This window comes from Lepidochelys olivacea (assembly GCF_965140295.1).
Source record: "Lepidochelys olivacea isolate rLepOli2 genome assembly, chromosome: 4".
NCBI lineage: Eukaryota > Metazoa > Chordata > Testudines > Cheloniidae > Lepidochelys > Lepidochelys olivacea.
Genome location: NC_140414.1, coordinates 69,698,483 through 69,723,117, shown reverse-complemented (window position 1 = coordinate 69,723,117; position 24,635 = coordinate 69,698,483). Strand labels below are relative to the sequence as shown.

The window sequence follows — 24,635 nt, the reverse complement described above, 5'->3', positions numbered from 1 at the left end:
TGCTTACATTTCAGTGTATAGTACATAGAGTAGTATAAACAAGTCATTGTCTGTATGACATTTTAGTTTGTTCTGACTTCATTAGTGCTTTTTAATAACCTGTTGTAAAACTAGGCAGTTATCTAGATGAGATGTACCCGCAGAAGACCTCTGTGTACCCCCAGGCTTACGTGTACCTCTGGCTGAGAGCCACTGTTTTAGAACTCCCAACATACAGCTCCGTATTCAAATCCAGTTTGTAGCCAGACTAAAGTTTCTGAAATTGCTCCAAGAATGTGTAATATATATTGTAACTCTTCATACATATTAAAATTGTTGTCTGTATATTCATATTTGTCAGTTTAATACATAACCCCATGATTCATATGTCAATCAGCACTATCCTTGGCTTGGAATCTCTAAGCCAAATTCATTCTGGTGTAACTTTATGGATTTCAGTGGAGTTACACTAAGAGTAAGTTTCTGCATCTGCGTCTTTTACAGAAGGGAGAGATTTGTGACGTCAGAGGACCCCACTCCCCACAGCACTCTAGTGCAATTATCCATTGTATCAATCTGAGAAAATATGCTAATGATTGTCAAAATTCCCCCCTTATTGCTGTATCTGCTGCCTCCAAAAACTATGTTGGATGCTTTACAGAACACAGACAGGTGCCCGGCCTTGAAGAGCTTACAATCTAATTTTAGACATGTCAAGATGAGCAAGAGTAAGAACACTCTGAAGGAAAGGAAAGACAAGGATTATAGCCAATAAGATCACAGTTACTTAGTTGACACATGTCCACATCTTGATGTCTTCATCATTATAATTATTGTTGATGCCCTTCAGTGGACTACTTCTGCAATGCCTATTTCAATCCCACTCAGCATAATCTGTAGTGGTTAACCCCTTCTGTAAGGACTCACCTTTCCCTTTCAAATAGCACTTCAGCATTAAATCTGATGTTTACCTATTAGCCACTTTTACAACAATAGACCCACTCCATTTAAATAGGCAATATTTGTAGTGGACTACATATCTGTAAGGACTCAGTGAGGTATCTAGTTCAACCTGACTACAGGAAACAATGCAGCATTTAAGAAAATTAATAGAAAGTTACTGTATTGGAAATATTTCAGAGTAGGTCAATATTTCCCTGACTAGTGGGAGATTTCAGTCAGGAGACCTTGGCACTGAAGTAGCTTTTGGAGGCTTCTTCCGAAGAGTAAGAAAATAGGATTTGCTTAGCCTGCACTGCCTCTGAGTAATCAGAAGCCCAGCTGGAACCCATAAGCAGCTATCAGCTTTGTGCTTGTGATGTCACCATGGCACTGGGAACATTTTTCACATTTTAGGACAGCTTGGATGCAGTCTGCTTGCCTAGGGAGCTTATTAAACAGTCAAACTACAGACAGTGAAGCCTTCCATTTTGCAAAGTAAACTTTTCATTTTGCTAGGGTGATCAAATATTGAATAAGCCTTTCAAATGCAGTGGGTGCAGGTTTGGATTTTTTTAAAATATCACTAGTGCCAGCCAACACCAGATAAACCCGAGTGTGTCAGAGCAGATTACATCTAAAATGTGGACTCATACACCATCCATGGCAGTTTCTTCCTCCCTCCCCTCCCCCAGAGGTGACAGATTATTTCTAGGGAACATATTTCGTAGTTGTAAATATTACTAACTGTAATGTCAAGAATTCTGTGTAACACACTTAGTACGTAAGCAGCATTTTAACCAAAGGAACTACACTATTTTATTTCAGTGTTGGCAGCTCTTAGGAATAACGTGATTTTGAATACTAGTGAAGGCAGTCTCACAATGATGTAAAAAAGAGAGATGAGCCAGCCATATGGTACTATAGCTGTAGCCTAATGGGAGATACACTGAAGTACAAGCCCAAAGAATAAAGTTTCATATTATACTTTGAGGGTGGGGTTGTAACAGGATCTCTACTCACCACTTAGGCACTTCCTTGTGACTACCTCTGGGGAATAGCTCTGCCCAATCTGACACCCCCTTCTGTCCAGGAGTTGCAGCGCTTTCCCTCAGTCACTCGGGGTGCTCCTTCTTCATGGCTCAGATCTCTGACCAGGTCACTATAGTTTTCCCCTTCTGGGGTATCAAAGTCTCAGTGCACTGGCAATAGCTATGCCAACCAAGCTATGCGACTTCCCCAGTGGCTGGTAGGGGAATCCGGATCCACCCACTACAACAGGTTCCAGCCCAGGGACCCTTGGATCAGTGGCAAAGGTTTGCATCATCCCTGCTGCCATATCCCTGGGCTGTTTCCTATTCCACCTTTATCAGGCCTCCACTCCACCCATCTTCTGGGTAAACCTTTCCTTCAGGGCCAGGATCCCAGGGCTTCTACTTTTACTCAAGGTTTCTGCCTCTTGCTCTTTCTCCAGAGAGAAATTGCAGGCTTCCACACTGCAGCCTTCTTCTGCCTCACTTCCTGGCCTTAGACCAGCCCTGCTGCTCCTGCTCAGCTGGGCTCCATGCTCATTCAGTGCTTGCCTCAAGCCTAACTCTCTCCCAGGTATGGCCTACCAGGTTACTTAACCCCATAGAATCATAGAACCATAGAATATCAGGGTTGGAAGGGACCTCAGGAGGTCATCTCGTCCAACCCCCTGCTCAAAGCAGGACCAATCCCCAACTAAATCATCCCAGCCAGGCCTTTGTCAAGCCTGACCTTAAAAATATCTAAGGAAGGAGATTCCACCACCTCCCTAGGTAACGCATTCCAGTGTTTCACCACCCTCCTAGTGAAAAAGTTTTTCCTAATATCCAACCTAAACCTCCCGCACTGCAACTTGAGACCATTAGTCCTTGTTCTGTCATCAGCTACCACTGAGAACAGACTAGATCCATCCTCTTTGGAACCCCCTTTCAAGTAGATGAAAGCAGCTATCAAATTCCCCCTCATTCTTCTCTTCCGCAGAGTAAACAATCCCAGTTCCTTCAGCCTCTCCTCATAAGTCATGTGTTCCAGTCCCCTAATCATTTTTGTTGCCCTCCGCTGGACGTTTTCCAATTTTTCCACATCCTTCTTGTAGTGTGGGGCCCAAAACTGGACACAGTACCAATGTCGAATAGAGGGGAACGATCACGTCCCTCAATCTGCTGGCAATGCCCCTACGTATACATCCCAAAATGTCATTGGCCTTCTTGGCAACAAGGGCACACTGTTGACTCATATCCAGCTTTTCGTCCATTGTAACCCCTAGGTCCTTTTCTGCAGAACTGCTGCCGAGCCATTTGGTCCCTACTCTGTAGTGGTGCATGGGGTTCTCTCTTTCATCTGAGCCACATTAACCCTTTTGGGGCTAGTGTCGGGTGAACACCCTATCACAGGATGTCACTGTCACTCATCAGTCTCACAGATAATTAACAACTTGCATCCAGTCACTTCAGCTAGAGCTCTACAGGGCTGGCCTTAAACCATGAGGTGAACTGAGGCAGCCGCCTAAGGTGCCAGACTGTGGGGAAGCGCCACTAGGACCCAGAGTGTAGAAAATTGTGTCTGCTGCTGGTGCATATATATTCTCTCTGCTCTAGATGCACAGAGATGGTGGAGTGCTGTGCTGGAGGAAGGAGGGCACAAGAGACATAACAGGCAGGCAGGAGAAAAGGTGAGAGGGAATAACAGAAAGCAGCAGGAGCTGCAGGGAGAGAGAGGAGGAGCAGACCCACTTGAGCAGAGGGACTTCCTTGTACTGCATGGGCCACAGCAAGTGAATGTTCACTTGTTCCCCAAAGACAATGAAAATAGAAGTTTCCAACCAACACATTACTGGCGTGAAATCCCCAATGGTGACAAAGTGGAGAGACCATGGCTTATGTACTCAAAAACCCAGAGTGCTGCATACTGTTTTTGTTGCAAACTCTTCCAGTCTAATGTTCCAGCCACATTGGGTTCTACAGGAACAAAGGACTGGAAAAATCTGGCTAGAAATCTGGCATGCCATGAGAAGGCAGCAGATCACCAGAGAGCATTCCATAGGTGGAAAGAGCTTGAGAGGAGACTAAGGTTAAAGGCCACCATAGATGATCCGCATCAAGAGAAGATTGCATCAGAGTCTTTTTACTGGCAAAATGTTCTGAAAAGGCTCATTGCCATTGTGAGAATGCTTGCTACCCAAAACCTAGCACTGTGTGGCACTTCAGATCAGCTGTATGTGCCAAACCACGGAAACTTCCTTAAAATTGTGGAGCTGATGGCTGAGTTTGATGCTGTACTCCAGGAACATTTAAGAAGAGAGTCACCACCCAAGAAATGTACACACACCACTACCTTGGGAAAACAATTCAAAATGAGATCATACAGTTACTTCAAACGGAAGATTGTGGCAGATCTGAAGTCAGCAAGATATTACTCTGTTGTTCTGGACTGCACACCTGACATCAGCCATCTGGAACAAATAACTTTAATGGTGTGTTTTGTAAGAACAACAGAACCTAGTGAAAATGTCCCTGCAATGGTGACTGTCAGAGAGCATTTTCTAGAATTTATTGACATTGATGACACTACAGGAGCTGGTATGACAAATGTGCTTCTTAAAAAGCTGGAAGATACAGGAATTGTGATAGCTGACATAAGAGGTCAGGGCTACGATAATGGTGCCAACATGAGAGGAAAGAACAGAGGAGTGCAGACACGGATCTGAGAGTTAAACCCTCTAGCTTTTTTTGTTCCATGCAGGTTCTCATTCATTGAACTTGGTGGTCAGTGATGCAGCATCAGCTTCTAGTGAGGCTGCTGAATTTTTTAATGTAATTCAAAGCATGTATGTATTTTTCTCATCAATGGCAAATTTTGAAGCAACATCTGGGAACATCCTCTCTGACACTGAAACCACTGAGTGCCATACAATGGGAAAGTCGAGTGGAGGCGATAAAGCCTATCAAACACCAAATTGGGAAGATAGATGATGCCATAGTTACCATTATGGAGGATAATGCTATGACAGGAACTGTTCGTGGGAGAACAGTGGCAGAGGGAAATGGAATCACCAGAAACATACATAACTTCAAATTTCTGTGTGGCTTAGTTTTGTGGCATGACATACTGTTTGAAATAAATGTTGTAAGCAAGAGACTCCAAGGTGTTGACCTTGATATATCTGGAGCAATGGAACAACTGGACAAAGCAAAGTCATACCTACAGTCTTACCTGTCAGATGAGGGATTTCAAAATGTTATGAGGAGTGCACAGAAGTTGGCAGAGGAACTCCATACTGAAGCTATTTCCCCGCCCATTCAAGAATACAAGAGTCACCGAAGAAGACATTTTGATTACGAGGCCCGGGATAATCCTATAAGAGACCCCAAACAACAACTCAAAGTTGAATTCTTTAACCAGGTGCTAGATTGTGCAATACAGTCAGCTGAAGAACGTTTCATGCAGTTCAAGCAACATAGCAATATATTTGGGATGTTGTATGATCTTCCAAAACTCCTCACTATACCTGAAGATGATCTACACTAGCAATGCAGGGTACGAGAGACAGTGTTGACACATGGTGACATGCCCTACATTGATGCGAGTGATTTAGGTGATGAACTGAAAGCCCTTTCAAGATACATTTCAGCAGGATCAGCTCCAAAGGCTGTTCTGGAATATATATGCACAGATAAGATGACCACCTTCTTTCCAAATGCTTTTGTTGCTCTGCGCATACTTCTAACACTTCCTGTAACAGTTGCCAGTGGAGAACGCAGCTTCTCCAAGCTGAAGTTAATAAAAAACACATCTACGCTTCACAATCACACAGGAGAGCCTGGTTGGCCTTGCAACCATCTCAACAGAGCATGAGCTGGCCCAGACTGTGGACCTTCAGGAAGCAGTTCAAATCTTTGCAACCAAGAAGGCACGAAAAGCACCACTTTAATTATTCAAACAGATAAAAATGCCAGTGTTTACTATGCGGACAAGAAAAGTTACATTTGCTGTTCAGGCGTTTGAAAGTTAAGTGTTACTTTTTTTGAACAAGGCATTTTAAGTTGTTAGTTCTCCTTTATTGGGGTAGGTAGCGGAGCAGTACCATGAGAGGAGTAGAACAGGAAGAAGGCAGAAATGAGACCTTTCAAAGTTTTGACCCAAGCGAGGAGGCATGGGGGCGTCATTTGAGCTCCTGGCCTCAGGTGCCAAAATGTCATGGGCTGGCCCTGGAGCTCTAGGTACTATTTCAAACTCTAATATACAAGAGCCAAGTGTCATCCACATTGCTAAAGGCTTTTAGAAGAAACATGCTAGATTAGGTGCTTATGTTATCCACACTGATACAGTGTCTCCTCTACAGCTAGAGCACATATAGAAGCTTATGACCCTGCTGGGACTTCCATGCTAAGAGAACTGCTTCTTTAGCTCAAGTGGGAAATAATAATAATTTACATCCACATGTCTGAGGCAGAAGGCCCAAACGTGGCTATTGTTACATTTGGCTGTGTTGCCTGTAATTACTAGACCACAGTCTGCTTTCACAGTCATGAAAAAAACCCAGGCCTGATGCCCAGCATTCCACTGCTATCCCTCAAAGAAATATGTAATGCACTGGCAACATGTGTCGTCGTCTTCGCCCTTGTGGGCTGATTCACAGAGAGGTTAACACCATCCTTTCCCCTTCCCACCAACAACTCCTCTAGTTGAAGTGTAAGAAGTCTATACTGTAGCTCTAAAGGTTGTGGGTTCAAGCTGTGGTGATTACCTGTGAATGAAAAAAATATACATATTTGTGCAACAGATAGTATAAGGACCCTGCATGTAGTATCAGGATGATTTGCTAATATTTATTTTACGTCTGCATTTTTAATATTTGTGTGGGGCTAAGGGGAGCTGTACCTTTCTGAATAAGGTATGGCAGACTGTGTTTGAGTCAGAGAGCAATATTTGGGAGATTTTGCCATTGTGTGCAGACACTAAAAAAAAACCCTGCCTGTGTCAGCTCCAAAAAAGGCCAAGCTTAATTTAATATATAAACTTATCAATCCATATTTTCAAAGGCATACTGTTAGCAGCAGGACAGGAGTCACTGTGAATGAGTCAAAGAGGGCCTTCTACCTATAGGTCACACAGTCTGAATCCTGCAACCATCAGCAGGGATTAAACATTGTTGCAGTCTAAGGGATGCTTGATGGCAAACTCATGGAATATAGAGGCCAAGTCCCAGCTCCAGCTCCCACATCACAAACTCCCTGTTGTACTTTGCACTAGATTGTAAGCTTTTTGAGACAGCAATTCTCCTGCTTTTGGTTGCTACAATGCCTACCATAATGGGGCATAACCTCAACTCGGTCCAGTCATCTAGTGAGAGCTTCTACTGTGGGGGGCCAAACCCCAGACCTTTGCTCATTGGCTGGTTATCAGCTTCTGTAGGTGTTTCTCTCACCTGAAGTCATAAACCTCTGGGACCTCAGTCATCTCTTGATGCTGACTTCTGGTGAGAAATAAGCAGGTAAATTCTTACAGAAGATAAATCCTGTTTTTGTGCAAACACAGTAACAGGGAAGAGAGTACCCAGAACAAGTCACTTGCAGAATTGTTTTAAAACAATTTTTTTTTTTTTTTTTTTTACAAAATTTCATTCATCAGCAGTAACTTTTAAAAAATATTGTTGGCAAGTCGTGAGCCAAAAATGAAAAAGCATTAGGATGGAAGAAACATATCTGTTTGGCAAATCGCTGCCTGGATGTTTAAGCTGTAATGACCATCCATCTTTTTAACCAGAGCAGCATGTCCAAAGGATGGTCAGTGCTAGGACACTTACCTGGGACATGAGAATTTAATTCCCTCCCTTGCCAGACTTCTTGTGTGACCTTGAGCAAGTCACTTAGTCTCTCTGTAACTGTCTGTAAAATGAGGATACTACTACTTTCCCTACCTCTGTGAGAGTTAATACATTAAAGATTGTGAGGAGTTGACACACTAAGATAACGGGGGCCATGTAAGTACCCAAGAGGATGTCTACACTGCCATGTAAACCTGGGCTCAGACTCATCTCGAGACCAAATCCCACTTCTCTCTCTTTCTCTACACAAATCTCTCAGACTCTGGGTTGGACCCAGGGTCCTAGGAGCCTGCAGGGGTTGGAGGGTTTGAGCCCCAGTCAAGCCAGGACCCAGGGTTCAAACCCTCTTGCTTTACAGTGTAGACACAGCCCCCCCACCCCCCGCCCGACTCAGATCTTAGGAGGCCACCAAAAGTATCCCACAATCCCATGTGCTGACTTCCTCTGTCCTCTCTATCCCAAGAATCACCAAGTCACTCCAGGGATATGTAAACACCCCTTGCTTTAGAGCAGGAGCTCAGCAAGTCAGCATTTAACCCTTCTATTGCTGACTGACAAGCTGCAAACACCTTTGGAGACCCTTCTGTGTTTACAATGGAAGCTGACCAGAAGAAGTCCTCTGTGAGGCATGCTGCTTCATGGTTGCAGGAGCACAACCAGCTTTTGGTTAATCTCTGGTGTGTGGCCAGCAAAACAGTGGATTTTAGTAAGAGTACCAGGAATGACTACACATACCAGCAAACAACAAAGAAGCTGACAGCATTGGAAATGTGCTTGACTGGTGACCAGCGTAGGGAGCAGATTAAGTGGCTCAAGACTGAGTACTGAAAGGGACAAGAAGCATACCTTGGGCAACTTGCCAACATCATGCCCATTTTATGAGTTGGACTGGGGACTGGGGACTGCATTGAGCACAGAGTCAACAGTGGTGCATGATGACCTTATGTTGCCATACCTTGACTTTCACCGTTCTATAACCATTCAACGGTGTAACAAGCTAGCTGGAAACAGTCAACTGTGGGGTGGCAGGAAAGTAGCAATGTGTTCTATTTAGAAATCTAGTCCATTTTAGTTAAAGGTAGCCCATGTAGTCCACAGGTGACAAAATCATTTGTCCCAAATACAACTGGGGTTTGAAATTTTATGCAGAAATGTGCTGGGCAGGGGGCCAGGGAGAGAGGATAAGGAGGATGGCAGTGGAGCTGTGTATAAGCATCCAGTCATAACAGACTAAGCCATGTGAAAGCTAATGCAGCATCTTCTTGATTTCCCTGAATTCCCTTCTTGATTTTCCCTTGAATTATGACCCAATCCTGAGGGCTGCTAGCTGCAAACTTCTTCTGTAGAAGGAACATCAGCTAGGTAGTCACATTTTGAGGAAGAGCATTGTCACAGGGCACTCTACTCACCCCTAGGGGCCACATCTAGGGATTATCTCCAGTCAGGTCTGACGTCCCCTTCTACTGCTCGCTGCATGCGCTGCTGTTTTTCTCACTCCCTGTAACTCAGGGTGCTCTGTCTTCCTGACTTGGATCGTCAGCCAGGTCACTATAGACTATCCCTTCTGGAATGTCAAAGTCTTTCCATACCAATGGTCTCAGGTGGTCTTCTCATGCACTTCCCCTGTGGCTGGTAGGGGGACCCAGGCCTGCTCACTACTCTGTGTTCCCAGTCCAGAGGCCCTATACCTGGCAATTGTGGCAGCTGCTGCTCTTTCCCTGGTCTCCTTCCTACAGCTTTTGGCTCTCCCCTCTGGATATACCAACTCAAACTCCTTCCTCCCAGCGGGTAACTGTAGAGTATTGAACTCCATAGCCTCAGACACACCTCCCTACTCCCAGGGAGTGACTGTGAACTATTTCTTTTGCAGCCCCTTTCTGTTGCCAGCTTCCTGGCTTTATTCTAGCCCCTGCATTCCTTCTCAGCCAGGCTCTGTCATCATTTGAGGGTTACTTAGGCCATCTAATTCCCCTCAACTGTTGCCTGTTTGGTTAATTGGACCCTTTTAGCCTCATTAACCCTTTCCAGGCTTGTATGGGTTAACAGCCCATCACAGGTGTTTTTTCCAAGGCCAGTGTTGCAGCTGACTAGTTTACTCCACTCATACTGTTCAGTCTCTATACATCTGAATACTTTGATTTTATAGATGGCTGGTTTCCCACTTGCAGCTTGGAATAACATCTTTGTTTGCCAATGGGGCACCACAAAAAACAGTTACTTACCATCTCGTAACTATTGTTCTTCAGGATGTGTTGCTCATGTCCATTCCAATGGGTGTGGGCAGTATCAGAACTCAAGGCCTGTGGTCACAACCAGAACAATCGCTGCATATCAATGTCACAGCTGAGAGCTGTTCACCTGGCTTGCCAGACTTTCCAGGCCCATCTTCAGGGCAAGTGTGTCTCAGTGATGGACAACACCACAGCGATGCTCTGTATAAACAAACAGGATGGTGCTCGCTCCTCTCCCCTGTGCCAGGAAGCTCTCCGACTGTGGGACTTCCCCTTTGTCAGATTATTCTGGCAAGACGGAACTGAGCAGGCAGCGGGTCAGCAGGGGACTATATACACACTGCATTTAAGGTGCCACTCCAGGGGGCTCCACAGCCGATCCGCTGGGTACCGTTAGGGTAAAACCTTCCAATGATAGTGCATACAGCACACGCACACCCCTACTGGAATGGACATGAGCAAGCACTCTAAGAAGAAATGTTATGTCCTCCAAAATGTGGAAGGCCTGAAATCACAGAAAACTCTTCTGTAGCACAGCCACAGAGTGCTCCCTCCCCTGTAATCCCAAATTGTTCTGCAATTTTTTTGGCATGGGGAAGCCATTTTGATTTTAACTGACCATTGTCTCTGCAATTAAACTGGCAGTGCTCAGGGAACTTCTGTGGTCTGAAACATCCTTCTCACAACATACCAAAGTTCAGTTTGGACATGTTATGCCCTTGGAATTCCGCTGGGATTTTTTTCTGTACTCCTGCACTGAGCAGTTTGAGACAGTAACCCACTGTGTCTTGTCCTACTCCAAAGCCCCTCAACCTCTACTAGCTGCGGTACCTCTCCACCACTTATCTACACAGCAGCAGAAACCTGGATCAGCAGACCTTCACGGTCCATTCCAAGAGGAAGCGTTTTCATGATGAACTTTTGGTTGAAGTTCTGGAGAGACCGAACAAGCAGGTCCAGTACAAAAGACAGAGGGATTTACAACTAGGAGGAAAGTCATGGCAAGAAGCAGGAGGAAAGGCTCAGGCTGGCTGCACAGCTTGAGGACAGGATTTCAACATGAGAGCAGGCTCTTGCTTCGCAGTTCCTGGAACAAGAATGGCAGCTAAGGGAGGATGACAGAGCTCTGCAGAAAGAGCTGTTTGAACAGCTGACATCTCTAATGGCTGACAGTGTATCGGCTCCTGCCGCATAACCCAGACCATGGCCTGAGTCCCCTCCATGGTACCCTGTGATGCAGTCAAGAGACAGCTGGGACAAATCCATGGCTGGGTGACCCATGCAATCAGGCCCTATGAATAGCAGGGCAGGGCAACTGTGCCCCATGTAGTCTTCCCTATTGAGCTCCTTCCTCTGGCACTAAGTGCACAGCAAATATAGAAGGAAGGGAAAGGATAATGGGGGGCCTGGGGACATTCAACAGTAGGGGGTTTTATCTTGTACATAGTTTCACTGTTTTCACTTGTTCATGCACTTTATGATTTGTTTTGAGTCTTTTTAAGGGTTTGTTGTTGTTACAGGTGTTTTAGTGTGATAATGGCAGCTGGCCTGCCTGGCAATGGGTTAATGGTGTGTTTTTCTAATCCATATTTATAAATAAACCATTTATTTTATCAAGAAAGTTTATTGCTTTCACTGCATCACATCATACAATGTGTATTTAAAATAAAGGTAAACACATGATCAGGGACTATTCCTCAGTACAGTTAGTTACATCAATCCATACATCAATCACTTCCTTGCATCAGTCCATACTGTGAATCAATGTCCCTCTCCGTTTGATAAGCAATCAGGTCATTCATAAGTACATTGCATGGAAATCAACCCCCCACCTCTCCCTCAGCAATGAAAACCCACCACAATCTATCAGATCCTTCTCCCCCACAAGCACATCCATAAAGGCACTATTCTCCCTCTTCCACGCAGCCACATAAATCCAAAATGTGGGGTCACAAAGCATCCCTGACTTCTGTCGTCTTGATGCATGCAGCTCCAGCTGTAGTAGGTGCTCTTTCTGGCTGTGGGTACTGATTCAGTGGCCCCTTGCTGTCATAGGCCCATTCAGGGGGAAATGGATACCTCTGGCTTCACAAAGACTGGCGAGCACAGCAAGTCACAGTAATGCACACAGCATTGATGACACTGGAATCTGTCTAAATATCTTTAGTGGGTTTTCAATCTGCCAAAAGTACATTCAACAGCCATTCTACACCTGCTGAGAGTCTAATTAAACCTCCTTTTGCTCAGGCCTTTGAAATCAGGGTACAGTTTCATAAGCCAAAGCAAAAGGAGGTACACCCAGGGTCCCCCAGAACAATTGTGGGGACAGTAACTTCATTTATTACAATGTCACTTGGTGGGAATAGTGTCCCAGCTTGTCCAGGAGTGTAGATTTCCCAGAGGTGAAAAACCATGGCATCACAAACTTTTCCAGTACAACCCATGTTGACATTCATAAATCAACCTCTGTAGTCCACAAGAGCCTGGAGGAGTAGTATGGAGTAGTACTCTTTGTGGTTTATGTACTCATGTGCTCGTTGAGGAGGGCAAACTAGGGGCACGTGAGTCCCACCAATGGTCCCTGAGCAGTTTGGAAACTCCATCTTCTGAAACCCAGCTATTACTTCAGGAATATCTTTAATGCCCATCTCCTTGGAGATAAATCACATGCCTGATTACCCACAGTGAACTTGCCAATACAGAACTGGTTGGCAAAGGACCTGTAGCAATCTGGGGTAGTCAGCTTCCAGACAGTTATAGCAACCCGCTTCTGGACTTGCATGGCTGCCCTCATGTGGGTGTCTTTATAGTAGAAAGGTTGAGGCAAACGGTTCACAAATGTATCTTCCTTCATGCAAAAGTCCTGGATCCATTTTTGGCCACCCCAGGTCTGTATGACAATGTGGTCCCACCAGTGTGTGCTTGTGGCCCTGCTCCAGAAGCTCCGGTCTGCGAAGGGGGCATCAGCAGCAATACAGAGTATCATAAGCAGCATCAGTTTGAATTTGCAATGTTTGTGTCTTCCTCCTCCTGCTCCATCAGAAGCTCTGTCAGGTGCCTCCAGTGGGTCAGAAAATGTCCCCCAGCGTATTTGCCTGTTTCCTGAAACAGGAGTGAAATCACAAGGGAGAGTTCTTCAAAAGGCACCTCATCCACACTGCTGGCTCTGGTAGCTGGGAGAATGTGGACCAAAATGATGCTGGCCAGGATGTGTTGGCTGGTTGTTCAAACTTCCTATAACGTACAGCGTGGACAGTCAAGTTTTCCCACGCTGCATCATAATCAAAGGGATAGAGTGGCCACATTTTGGGAGGGCAAAAAGGAGTCTGGAATACAGTTGGTTTGACTTGTGTCTACGTGCAGCACTTTGGACACTAGTGCCCCAGATTTGAGCCCAGGTTAGAAAATTCTTAATCTAGGGTTGACAGTCATTGTGGATGCTCAAGCCCTGGGTTCTCTAACCCAGGATCTGCTGACTCAAGTCCCACTAACCCTGGGATTACATTGCAATGTAGACATACCCTAAGAGTCTGAGGTCTCGTTTTCACTACAAAATCTGATTATGTTAGAATATAAGGAGGGAAAAGTTAAGCTAGCCATGATATTACTGAGCAAGGATTTTGCAGTCTGAATAGACAAGGACGAGCTGTAAACTGTGTCATGGTGACAAGTTATGGTAACCTTAACGAGTATTTGAACACAAATATAGGATAACAGCTCCTGAAGTTCAACCGTGATTGGTTGATAACAGTGCTGATCACAGCTTGCCCTTGTCTACATTAAGGGCAAAGTTGTGGTCTGCATCAGTTTAGTTAATCTGATTCTTCACGTGTGTCCTACCAATCAAATTTTGTAATGAAGACAAAGGCTTAGAGGCACTAACTACAGCACGTGTGTAGGTTGTCAAAGTTACCAGGCTGACTGCACCTCAGACCCCTCCTGGTCTGAGTGCACCTACTCTAGTTCTCAGGCCTCTAGTGGAATCACACAATGCTCCCACTACCAGACTTGCCCCTGTGTTGCAATCTACTGTGCATCAACCATGATTTACCACAGCAGGTTTGACTTATGCCCAGACTCTGCGATTCTGTTCCCTTTGGGACAATAACTGGTAATCAGTGACCAACAGCTTCCTTAAAACAAAATTTTATTCATATAGAACAAAAGCATTCAGAGGAAAAATATATTTTATCTTAAGAACAATAAACCAGACTGTACATGTCTGACTTTTTCCTAAGGTGTCCCTGGCCCTGGGAAAGTCCAGCTTTTTAAGACTCCCTCTCTGTCCGTCTGTCTCCCTGGACAGTTCTGACAAGTGAAAGTTTTAACTGTTTAGCCCTCTTCTGATCACCAAGCTCCCAGCTTCAGCAAAACAAGGTTTGCAACTTGTTTGAGACAGGATCCTTGAAGCTAACAGCTTGCTCCACTGTTTTTAAAGTGTATATATGGGTGTTCTTTTCTGGAAAGCCATTGTGTCGCTTTCATACACAGACCGCACTGAATTCACATATTATAGGCGTGTAAACCCTCCATTACTCCTAAGACACTTCCCCTTACTGACCAAGTCACAGTGTTAATAAAATTACATAGCATTAGTCATAATACTATTACATATCAGCTCTGCATCTGTCACATAAGTATTTACCATTGAGTAGCATGAGGTACTACTCCCATTCCCTGCAAGCTAGGGAAAAGAGACAGGTTATCTAACTTGGAAGTCCTGCATAACAGAACAGAGCACTGGCCCTAGGTGGGCCTAGTCTGTACAGTGTAAATACTAGACTGTTACTTTATATAGCTTGAAACATTGGTACCCACAAGTTACATCCTCTACTGCAACAAGCTGACGTATTTCTGTATTCCTCTTTGTTCTGGGGAAGAATAGGCATAAGTATTAATAGAAGAAATCTTGTCAGAAGTCCCTGGTCAACAAGTCTTTAGAATTAATAACCCTTTCCTATTAGAGATATCAAAATCTTATGTAAAGATTTCTGAACGAGAATACTCAAAATAGTGGCACCAGGAATAAACTAACTTCTTACCTTCAGGGGTGATTTATTTTCCCTCTTTTTAAATTTTAGGCAGCCTCCACCCAGTATTCTTGATCTACAAGGCTGCAACACTAGGGGCAGGCTTGCTTGGAATTGCACTGACTATGACAACTTCTATCATGCAAAGAGCAAATGGGCTGCAATGACCAGGGACAGCTGGTCATCAAGGGGATCTGCGTTTCCAAGGTTAAAGGTACAGTACTTTCCCTCACAGCAGTATAGCTGAAAAATTTCAACTTGAGACTGTGGTAGTGGCAAGAAAATGATAGATGGAAGGAGGAGGCTGGCTTCTTAGAATTGGTCCTGGTGCTGTAGGACTTGGCAACACTTTTTAAATGGGGAACAATTTGCTGTCTGGGGAATCATATACTCTGTTCCAGAAGAAAGTTTAGCTAAATAAACCTGCTTAAAACTAAAGTGATCAGCATCAGCAGGCCAGTCCCTATACAGGTTTTTAGGGCCTATATTGAATCTCAAAACAAGTCTTAGCACCTGTAGCGTACAGTATTCTAGGAACACAGGAATAGTTGTAACACTAATAGACGCCAAAGCATTACTGGTTTGTTCGTGATAAGTAAACAAATACCAAGAGGAGATTAACTGTCTAGGCTTTTTTGTGTGCGTGTGCACACACTCCTAGGCCACAGAGGTACAACAGTAAAATAAAACTGCCCAACAGTTCATATCTGAAATGAAATGGTTATACGCAGTGTTGGAATTCAGTTCCAGAATGGGGACCCACTTTCTTGTTGCTCAGATACCAGCTCCAGTCCTCTTTCCATATAATTCAAGTTGGATACCCCAATCACCTCAGCACTCTGTGGTAGGGGAAAGGCCATGAAAAAGTACTTGTGAATCCATTCTTCTACAGCTGAAAACCATTCTCACTCCATCCGTAACAGGGCAACAGATTGCTCTCTGTACGGGAACCTCTTCTCTCATAGAGGGAGCAATGGAACTTTCCTTTTGTCATAAAGGCTTTTACCAGATCACCATGGGATTGTTATAACTCCAAAATTCCGTTTATAGGAGACTGCATTTATTTTTAAAAGCTTGAGACAGTCATTCATAAGCTCGCGAGTGCTGTCTTGATCTTGAGGGCTCTCTGGACAACATGCAGTTCATACTTGTAATTCTTAGACTGTCTTAGTCCTGGGATTGTGCCAAACAGAAGATTGACTGTGACATATTACAAGGGTAGTTTTTCAGCATGAGGATTATTAGTATGTAGCAATTAAGCTAATTTTAGTTGGGAACAGAAGTATCATAAGGTCAGAGTCTTGTGTTTTGTTTCCCAACCCACCCAGCTACCTTTTCCCACATCTAAAATCCTCTTTCATTTTTAGTTTCACTCCATTGCTTTTCCTTCAATTGTGTATTACAGAAGACAGAACAACAAGAATATATTAATCCATCACTGGTTGTTGAACTGACTTCATCCTAGCTATATTTTATCATGTCTCCTGTACTGGAGGGAAAAGCTATTCTTTAAAACACAATATTTCTTTGTTTTACACCAGAGTTAGCATATAGTCCACAGTAGTTCTATCAATTGCAGCCCACTGGGGTTAAAAAAAATAATAGTGGTCTTCAATAAATAAGTAGATAAGGTACATCACCAGCTTTGTAATTCCAGTTGCCATTTATTTCATGGAAAATAAGTCTCAAACCAGGTATCTGCCACTAGTAAGTATTAGGATTTTGTTGTTTCAGGACACAGTTTTGAAATAAATCCTGAATTTTGTTGGCAAGTGTCAAATCATGGAATTGAGGTTAATAGTGAAAAATTACATCCCCAAGCCTTGACTGCCTTAGTCTGGTTTGAATACTTTTATCAGTTTTATTATTCATGGTCAGGCTCAGAGAGTCTACGTTTGGGTTTTTTGGCAGATGTACACACCGTCTCCTACTTTCTGACCCTTCTACCTGGGTGTTGCATGTGTACTGATCTACAGCTCCTGTTGATACCATTCAATTTATGCTCCTGCTTCTTGTCCAACTGCTGACATCCTGTCCCATTCTCAACCCCTCATTCATTCATAAAATGTATCCTAAAACAACATCATAAAAATTCATAGAATCATAGAAGATTAGGGTTGGAAGAGACCTCAGAAGGTCATCTAGTTCAACCTCCTGCTCAAAGCAGGACCAACCCCAACTCAATCATCCTAATGGCTTTGTCATTCTGGGCCTTAAAAACCTCAAAGGATGGAGATTCCACCACCTCCCTAGGTAACCCATTTCAGTGCTTCACCACACTCCTAGTGACATAGTTTTTCCTAATATTCAACCTAGACCTCCCCCAGTGCAACTTGAGACCATTGCTGCTTCTTCTGTCATCTGCCACCACTGAGAACAGCCAATCTCCATCCTCTTTGGAACCCCCCCTTCAAGTAATTGAAAGCTGCTATCAAATCCCCCCTCACTCTTCTCTTCTGCAGACTAAACATCCCCAGTTCCCTCAGCCTGTCCTTGTAAGTCATGTGCCCCAGCCCCCTGATCATTTTCGTTGCTCTCCACTGGAGTCTCTTCAATTTGTCCACATCCTTTCTGTAGTGGGGAGCCCTACACTCCAGATGTGGCTTCACCAATGCCGAATCGAGGGGAATAATCACTTCCTTCGATCTGCTGCCAGTGCTCCTACTATATGCCGTTAGCCTTTTTAGCAACAAGGGCACACTGTTGACTCATATCCAGCTTCTCATCCACTGTAATCCCCAGGTCCTTTTCTGCAGAACTACCGAATTGTTAGGGTCAATGCATTATCTAGAGTTCTCGGCCTTATTGATTAAGTCACAAGTAAAGATCTGTTTTATGGACTCCTAAGCCTAAGAAGAAGTTTTCACTCAACATGAGGTAACCACATAACTCAGCACAAATGGTGCTCTGGTTAAGGCCTAGACCAACAAGGGAAAATGCAAGTCAGGATTATGACTCAAACACAGCTGTGCCAATGTACTCTGTATGCTACTAGGCTTTCAGTCTCATGAGCACTAAATTCTGTTTACCTTAAAAAGGTCACTGTTTTGGTAAGAGTCCTATGTAAAGGACAGTTCATCACAAAGTGAGTGAACTTGAATCATAGTGACAGTACAGTACAACGAAGTTGTATTCACTGAGCGTGCCTGTATGGGACAGAGCGTGATACCACACCAAGCACTGTAGGAGATTCCAGATATATGTCAAAAGGCTACAAAATTTACAGTTACTGCTACAAAATAAAAGAAACTGAAGCCATTTCAGGGAGATGCATTGTGAGGAGAACTTGATGCCAGGAGTTATTTTTCTTGTCCCCTTCAGCCTGAGATATTACTAATCTTTATGGAGTTCAAACTGAAGATGGGATACCTGGTTATAAAGATACAAACCAAACTGTACCTCAGCTCTATTCCCAAATGTAAGGGTGGAAAAAATTGTTACATTAATCCTCTCTCCTTGTATGTAATGATCAGATGCAAGGCCAACAGATTCAGTCGCTTCTACGGTTTCTCCATTCAAATCTCATGCTGCTCTGAGGCCTCCGGACTGGAGAGTTGCTTGGTGTACTGTGGACAGTATCCAGCTTGGAAGCTTTAGAAAGGTGATAGATTTGGCATAAAAAACTGCCCCGAAATAACTGGAAATCTGGTGAAGTCTGTGATTGTTCATGGAGGTGAACATTAAAAAAAAACAAAACCAAAAAATTGAGTTAAGCACAAAAATACAAATACAGAACCTCAAGCTCTTAGGGTACTTGGCACACGGACAAGTATAAAATAATTTTGTTTTTAAAATAAAGTCATATAGATGTTATAAAAAGCCTTCTGGCCAGTTCAGAGGTTGCTGTTGACACCTTCTGAACATTTACACCCTGGAATATGTAGGTGTAGTGATAAGTTGGGCCAGAGAGTTTCATGCAAGTTGATATCTCCCCCTGCCTCACCAATATAATGTTAAAGCAGTGCATTTTCCAAATAATTCCTTTTTAAAAGATGTTTTAAAATACATTGGAGGTTGCGTGGGGGAGTAAGGAGTGAACCTGGAAACAGCCACAGGCCTATGTGAGATCTATTGAATTAAGAGATACTTAGTTCCTCCACAGAATCTAATTAGCGAGGGCATTCGGCACATTCATGCTCAATTTTCATTTCTGCTCACAGATCACTTTTAAGGTATCAGCATTTGTCTGGGTATAAATGGGGAGGAGGCATCTATAGATTTGAGTAGAGTTTAGATAACATAAGCCCTCGAACCTTGCGAAGACTGTATTACGATGTCATATCTGCTGCTGCACTAATGGTAATGGTAGCCAATTGTACCCATCCATGCAGTGTTCAATCTGAGCTTTATCCACCAGAAGCAGAAAAACATTTCCAGGAAGAGATTTAAAATGAAAAAAAAAAAAAGATACACAAGACCATTTAAACTGAATTCAAAGAGTTTATTGCACCAAATTTCGCAAAGAAATAGACCAAAATTATACTGTACATAAACAGCAGGAAGAAAAAAATTTCCACACAGTTTGATACTGGTACCCATTCAGTACCCATCCTAAAAAATGGAAATCCATTCATAAAACATGCAATAGCAACACAATCAGATTTGCTTCTAGTATGGATAACCAGTTATGTATGTCATTTTAATCCATTTACCTGGAGTAGCTAATGTATAGCATATAATTGGCAGTTTAGACTTGATTCTGATTTGAGTCCTTTTAAGTCAAGGCAAGAGAGGAGGGTGGGGAGAGGGAAATCTTGCTTTAGATAGTGACCAAGTTGTGTCACCTTTACATACAACAGTTTGGTATTTTGAAAAAGGGCTTTTTACTTTCAAGAGTGAAAATATACAAGCAAAACAACTTAGTTATAATTTTGTCCTCCAAATTATAGCTATGAAACACACAGAATTAAAAGTATATATTCATACATTTGAGGCAAAAGAACTATAGTTAAGATTCATTAATAATTTGGGAAGCTATAAACTAGATTAAAATGTTTAACTCTTATTGAAACTGCTTTAGATTAAGAGACTTCAATTTTATGCAGTCCCACAGCTTAGTGTTCACCTGTATTGGCATTTCTCCCCCAGGTTTGTAAAGGTTTAATTTAATCTGAAGAGTGTACATTTTTACATTGGAATGTGTAAACTGCATTTCTGTAGGGTTTTGAAAGATTACTCAGCCTCATTTGAAAACCAAGAAAAATATGTATTAAGAAGTTTACAAAAGATTTATAATACTGATAAAAATAAAAAAGCTTTGGAATCTTGAAGATTTAAGCTACATTTTTATTTCACTGTAAGTTTTAAACATTTTTCCTGTACATTCATACCACTTTCCATTCTATTAAAAAAATAAAACTGAAACATGCTATAAAGATGTCTAACACAACAACATTTGTACATACTTACTGCTCTGTCATGCCACACTAACTTGCCCAACCAGCAAGATGCTACAAAAATGTTCAACAGGTAAGCCTTACAAAGTTGAAGAAGCCCTGAAGGTAGTATCCTGTCAATTGAGGTAGTATATTTGGTGGGAGGGAGAAATATTTAAGTTTCTTTAGACTAATGCCAACATTTTTTTAAAATGAATTATACAAACCTTAATTTTAGAAATGAAATTTGAGACTAAAAATAGGGCAGTCTCTGTGTAATTTGTGAAGAGCAGCAAAGAGTTATATAAAGGGCAGTAACTACACTGTAAAGATTTTATATTGGGCTGAGGAAAAGTTGAGTGCATTTGAATCATCAATTCATACATCTCCTTAAATTAACGTACAATTTTATCAAACAGCAGCATTTGTTGGGGGTAAGTAGTAAATTAAGGATTTCTGATCAAGGTTCTAATCCTGCAACATGATGTGTGCAAGTTGACTTGTTTTCAGTGGTGCTCCAGGTGGATACAGAGGTCCGCTTGCAGGCATCTCTCTGCAAAACTGGGACTCAAGTCAGTTCAGACGGAAGCAAGAGAAGCCATTTTTTGTTGAACATGAACAGGAACTAGACAAACTAAATTACTATGAAAAACTGCAGGGCATGAAGTAACGAGAATGAAAAAATACAGAATTCATGCATACTTACAAGGGAAGTCATTACACACACCTACAAACTTACTAAGCGAAGAGGGGAAGTTTGACAACAGGTGCACTTGCTATGTCGTTTGGTTTCAAGCAAACCATGAAGTGGAGGTCAAAGCAGCTCAGGGGAACCAAATCAGGGCAAGCAGATTTCTTCATATATCAGTAATAAGAGATAACCCAAACCTCTGGAAGATTGTAGCCATTCTGAAGAGCACATTGGGGAAAAGGACTAAATGTCTACAGTGCAATTAAACACTCTTGACTGGCCTAGGTCAATACTGCAGTGTAGACATTTGGGCTTGGGGTGAAGCACGGCCTCTGGGACCCCATGAGGAGGAAGTGTTCCACAATCTATGCTTCAGTCCAAGCCTGAAAGTCTACACTGCAATTTTATATACCTGCAAACTGAGTTAGCTGACACGGGCCATCCATGGGTGTTTCATTGCTGTGTAGACATACTCTGTAAGTACTATGCAAAAGGAGACTCCTGGAATGTTAGATTGGAGAAACAAGATCTTAAACAATCTTATCTGTTTAGAAATCATACCTGGAAATTAAGAGTCCTTCAGCTTGGACAAACAAACCTGCATGGAAATTTATCATGGTAAATCTACACTTTCCTCTCAGTCAGATAGAGAGAGAGAGAGAGAGACTAACAAGATTTAAGGGCAATTCTTTGTCACATTTAGAACAAAATGAAAACCCCCGTAATACTCACCTTTTCTCACTTTAATTATTGAAGATTCTCTTTAGAAAACCCAATGACCAGGGCAGTATAAACTGAAACTGTGCTTAAATGGGTCCCTCCAATGCTGGGAATTCTGGAATCACCAGCACGGATGGTTCAGTGAGCCAATTAATGAATCCTAGCAGGCAGTAATGATTCTAGTAGAAAGAGTTCATGTTTCTAAACAAGTATTTAGACAGCTTAATATCAAGTGCCGAAAGTGCCCTATACTACTCATGTCTGTGTTTCCATAGAAGGTTTGATAGTCTAACACTCTGCTTGGGTGGGTTCCTTGCCTCTCGCTTCCTTTCTTTGAAAATAATGTTTTTATTTCCTTTTGCCCTTTCTTGGTCTAAATAGTTTCATATGCTGCTAAATAGTGTTTGATGAAAAATGTAACTTTGTACCTTGCTGTGTATACCTTGCATGTAAATAGTAAAGTTAACTGTGCCGATGAGCAGAGAATTTTATATAATTGTATACTATTGTATGGAACAATAGAGACTGGTGCTATGAACTATTTGACCTAATGGGAAAGTTTCTTCTTCAAAGCAATTAGTCCTTAATAGATCAAAAGGCATTGAGATGATAGTGCAAAAGTTCTGTAGAATGACAGTGGATGTTGGTGAATGTTCATTCTAATAAATCATGGATGTCCAGGCTTGTCATTGTCCTCTTTGTTTCACTTAAAACAGCCTCTACTTTCAGTGTGAATGAAGAGTCATCTCCAAATAGTAGCAATGCATTTGACCAGTGATTTTTTTTTTTAAAATAAACTTTTGTTGAGTTTATGCCAATTGGTTGTTGTATGCACACACACACACACACACACATTTGGTAACATATTGTACGTTAGCTTGTAAAACAGAAATATCTCAGATGGCAATATCTAATTCCATTAAGACTTAGAACCAATTCCCCATTTTACAGGTCATACAGAAACTCAAAAATCTATTAATGTTGCAAATGCAACAATGTAAACTTGTAGTAGAAATTCCATAAGGCTTCCTAAAAAATCCTCCTCTCTCAAAAAGCCTTCTTCATCCTAATGTTGGGGTGGCACTAATTATAATCTGAGCTCATTCTGTTTCCTCATCAGTAAAACTAGATGCAGCTGCAGCTTCCTTTTATCCTTAAGGAAAAAAAGAAAAAAAAAAAGAAAAAGAAACAATAAACCTCAAACACACCACATAACTCAGCTGCTGAGTCCAAGTTTCTTGTTTTGAGCCGGCCACTACTACAATACAAAAGGATGTTTGTGTTCTGCAAAACTTCATGTCCATCCACACACCTCTGTATAGGAATGCTATTTACATAGTTTACAACTCCAGCTCCGCAACCAAAGCGCACAAAACACTGTGCGATCACAAGTGTAGTATTAGAAGAACCATCCTATTCCACCTGTTCTTTTTACTGCCACTTCATGGTTTTCTTTAAGCTGTGTTTCCTGCTGACAGTTCAGTGTTCGCTGTAGTGTTTACGTTTGTCATTTAAAAAGACGGCAAGGATGCATTCACCTTCATGATTCGTTAACTCAGAGGTGAGTGTAAAAAAAAAACCAACCTGAATGCCTTTTACAGTATGTAAACTGAAGTCTTTAGATAAAGTGTCCAGCTGAAAGTAGAATCAAAAGGTGTTGGAATGCAGTGTCATCACCTGCTTCCCTCACTGTTCCCCTTTACCGGTGCTTGGCATGTCTGTTCTTCATTCAAGATTCTTGTAGTTTGTTTAGGGAATGACTATCCTGAGATTTTAACTTATAAGAGTATTTGAGCAACATACGGGGAGTGAGTGCTTGCGATAGCAGCCAACAAAGGCAGGTCATTGGATTCAATCCTAGAAGTTTAAGAAAAGGAAGAAGGCTTTTAAATATATTTATCTCCACCTTTTACAGAAGAAAAAAAAAAAAAAAGTTACCCACTCCCTCTCCCACCTTCCTAATCCACACCAGAAATAATTGGAGGTCACTCCCTAGATCACTGGTGATTTAACAGGGTGAAGTGAGGTCTCCTATCATTAAGGGTTCATTGCTTTTATTATTTGACCATTCATAGCATACTAATAAATGTACAGTAGTATTTTTTCATTTGTAGATTTTTACAAAATAAGAGATCAGTGTTATATTGTGTCATGCATTATCTTTGCTTGCTTTTAAATTCTTCACTAATTCACAAAATTCAGTTTGCAGCTTCTTCCAAGCCATTAGTGAGAAATAATCAGGTTCTACTGCATTAGTGCTACACTAACACCAGTTTGAAGAAAACAGTCAGTTTTTTGCAAGTGTTACATATAATCAAAATCAGTCAGGCTCAGCGTTTCAGCACCACAACACCTTTGCACCTCCTGAGACAGAGGTTCATGTTCTTAGATCAGGAGTGGTGCTTTAGCACTCCAGGTAAGAGTTAAAATGTATTCACCCAGGCTCTATAGGACTCAAGATTCCACAAACTGAGACTATGGCCATAATAAACAATTTAACATTCCAAAGGCATATTGTGTCAAAGCCTCAGTACATGTTTTTGACAACAGATCCTGATCTGAGCAGCATTACAGCTGAAGTAGCTTGACAAGAACACATAGCCACTCTGCAATCAAAGCAGGAGTAGAAAAAGCACAGCCCTGTCAGTTTCAAGTCACTTCAGCTATGGTGTTCAGACAAGGATACGGGATTTGATGAGAAACAGAATGGAACACCTCATATAGCTGGAGGGGGGGTGAGTTAAAGAACATGGAAAGCAAAGAGTAAAACGGAGGCAGTGTTACATAGTGGCTAGAAAGCTGGACTGGGACTCA

The 24,635-nt window shown here is 42.4% G+C and overlaps 2 protein-coding genes across 7 annotated transcripts in view; one reads left to right on the top strand and one right to left on the bottom strand.

Annotated features, from left to right (window-relative positions):
• Nucleotides 1-24,635, top strand: part of SPMIP2 (sperm microtubule inner protein 2) — a 79,441-nt gene that overhangs the window by 39,102 nt on the left and 15,704 nt on the right. For 2 of the 4 annotated variants that reach the window (XM_084626394.1, XM_084626391.1), the window contains exon 4: nt 15,087-15,249. In XM_084626394.1, the coding sequence (XP_084482520.1) occupies nt 15,087-15,249 (163 nt within the window). Of the gene's footprint in view, nt 1-10,809; nt 11,572-15,086; nt 15,250-18,508; nt 22,504-24,635 lie in introns of those variants that run through there. The other 2 variants (XM_084626392.1, XM_084626393.1) reach the window with 2 other exon arrangements.
• FNIP2 (folliculin interacting protein 2) overlaps nt 19,456-24,635 on the bottom strand; it is a gene marked incomplete at its 5' end in the record, with an annotated part of 90,184 nt that continues 85,004 nt past the window's right edge. For all 3 annotated transcript variants that reach the window (XM_084626388.1, XM_084626389.1, XM_084626387.1), the window contains one exon: nt 19,456-23,678. In XM_084626388.1, coding sequence (XP_084482514.1) covers nt 23,600-23,678 — 79 coding nt within the window. In that variant the 3' untranslated portion in view covers nt 19,456-23,599. The remainder of the gene's footprint in view (nt 23,679-24,635) is intronic.